The following is a 2,331-nucleotide window of genomic DNA, read 5'->3' as shown; positions in this document are numbered from 1 at the left end:
ATAAGTATCATCCCTTGATACTTGCACTATGTAGTGCCTAGCCACCCTCTCCATTCTCTCAAACAACTTAGAACATAAGGCATAACCTTTCCTTCCACTTTCTTCACAGCCTCCCATTTGTCATTGTGCCTTTTTTATTAAATACCTCCTTAACCACTCCATTTGGGTTGATATAGGTTTATCTCTAGCTTCTCTAATACATGCATTGAAGGTTTCACACATATTGTTAAGTAGCATGTTAGACTTGCAAGAAGTGGAAAAGGCATGCCTAGACCAATGCTGGGCAGGGATGTTATCTAAATACTCATATGCATCCTCACTAAAGAACCTAATGGATTCCATTACAATTTCAAAATCACCCTACGATATGCCAACAGAAATACAATGCTTATAGTCAAATTGTGAACCATAGTCACTGTATTACCAATAGATATATTGAACAAGTAACCAACCATAATTCAAAACAACATCCAAACCAATACATAAACATCCCAGAACAATTCTACAATAAACATATAATTTTAGAACTAATAATAAGCTAGAAAAAGTCAAGTTCATTCATACCCAAGTTGTGGCTCTGGCAGCATTCCAGAACAATTCTTTGAATGTTGACCCTGTAAATTGTAGCTTGAAATTGTCTCATATATGCCTCACACAAAACCTCTTCTCAGCAGAGGGCGCCATCTTTTCAAAAGCTTCAAGCAAACCCTGACACACATTACCAAAACATAATCATAAGTCAAACAAGAACCTGAACTAACATTTACATAACTGACTAAAGTGAAAGTAATATGTTTAAGCCTACCTTCTGCCTATCTGACATGTAAGTGAAGCCACCTCCCATTGATAAATCATGAAGGATTTTCTTCAGGCATTCCAAGAACCAGCACCATGTTTCCTTATTCTCAACCTCAACAGTTGCCCAGGCAAAGGGATATATGCTGTTGTTCCCATCCTTCCCCACAGCCACTAGAATCTGACCTGGGTAAGAACCTTTCAAATGACATCCATCTACCCCTATCAGTGGCCTGCATCCTTTCAAGAAACCCCTAACCAATGGGGAAAGGCACACATACATCCTCAAGAACAATGGTGGTTCTAGGCTATCCATCTGATCAACCACCACATTCACCACAGTCCTTGGGTTATATTTTTGCACTACCTTCCCATAGTCCCATACTTTGGCATACTGTTCAAAAGCTGACCCATAAATCATAAATTTTGTCCTAGCTCTGGCTAGCCATGCCTTGTAGTAACCAATCTTAATTCCCAAGACACTTAAAACTCTGTCCTTAAAGCTGTTAATCTTCCAACTGGGGTTGCTTCTCCACTCCTCAACATATTTCTCAGCTAGGTACTCTGCAGTGACATTTGCATTCATATTGCTCCTCATATAGTTATGCTCTAACCTGAGATCCTGAATTTGCCAAGCACGACTCTAGAACAGAGGCCTAGTTTTCACCTTGTACCTGCACCTCCTAACTTCCTCACTGCATTTACACAGAGGCAGCTTGCTCCTCTTTGAATCCCATTCACACCCACATCTCCTCCTATAGAAAGTGTTTATTTTCTCCTTATTGTTGTGCAGGTAATAGAACTCGTATCTATTCTCTATGGCATGAGTTCTTAGGGTTTTCCTAAGCACAATAATGTTGCTGAACTTCTGATTCTTCACCAACACAATTGGTTTCTTAAAATCTGTCTCCTCTTTGAACCATGGATTGTCATCTTCCTCTTCATCAGACCCATGTAAACTCCTCAACTCATCTTCATCACTGCCTTCTTCCTTCACTTCAAACTCACCCTCTCCAAGATCTTTAACTAGCTAATCCAACTTCTCCTTACTCCCTTGACCTGAAACACTACTATGATGCACTATTGCCAAACTCCTTTCTACTTCTCCTAGAATCTTAGCATTACCCTAATCTAACTCCTCATCTTCAGAAGCACCCTCCTCCTCCTCTCCAGGAACCCAGTTTATATCTATATCACTTAAATCTTCACTTGAAGATCCAGAATCAGACTCCTCATCATCAATGAATAGCTTCTTTTGACACTTACCCTTTCCCTTCCCCTCTAATTTTACTCTCTTGTTTCTCAACCCAACCTCTTCAGCCAGTTTCCCCTTCCCTTTATCAATTGCAGGTTTAAACTTCTCCTTTGACACTCCCACCCTCTTATCACTTTCTGATGAAAACCTAGGACTCCTCCTAAGTATTGGCTCACTAACTGTTGTAGCGTTTTCTGTTAGGTTGGATAATTGCCACTAGGGGTGTAAATGAGCCGAGCCGAGCCGAGTATTACCTTGTTCATGTTCATGTTCATTTAACT

General features: G+C 40.2%; 1 protein-coding gene across 1 annotated transcript; it reads right to left on the bottom strand.

Annotated features, from left to right (window-relative positions):
- Positions 1–639: 639 nt before the first annotated feature.
- Positions 640–1,393, bottom strand: LOC145591870 (uncharacterized). The gene is made up of 2 exons (XM_081648357.1): positions 806–1,393; positions 640–708 (listed from the first exon to the last, which is right to left on the bottom strand). The coding sequence occupies exons 1-2, from the start codon at positions 1,391–1,393 to the stop codon at positions 640–642; spliced, it is 657 nt and encodes a 218-aa protein (XP_081504483.1).
- Between the last annotated feature and the right edge of the window lie 938 nt (positions 1,394–2,331).

The sequence above is a fragment of the Chenopodium album genome, chromosome 18 (genome assembly GCF_948465745.1).
Source record: "Chenopodium album chromosome 18, dcCheAlbu1.1, whole genome shotgun sequence".
Lineage (NCBI taxonomy): Eukaryota > Viridiplantae > Streptophyta > Magnoliopsida > Caryophyllales > Amaranthaceae > Chenopodium > Chenopodium album.
This window is presented reverse-complemented; position numbering and strand designations above follow the sequence as displayed.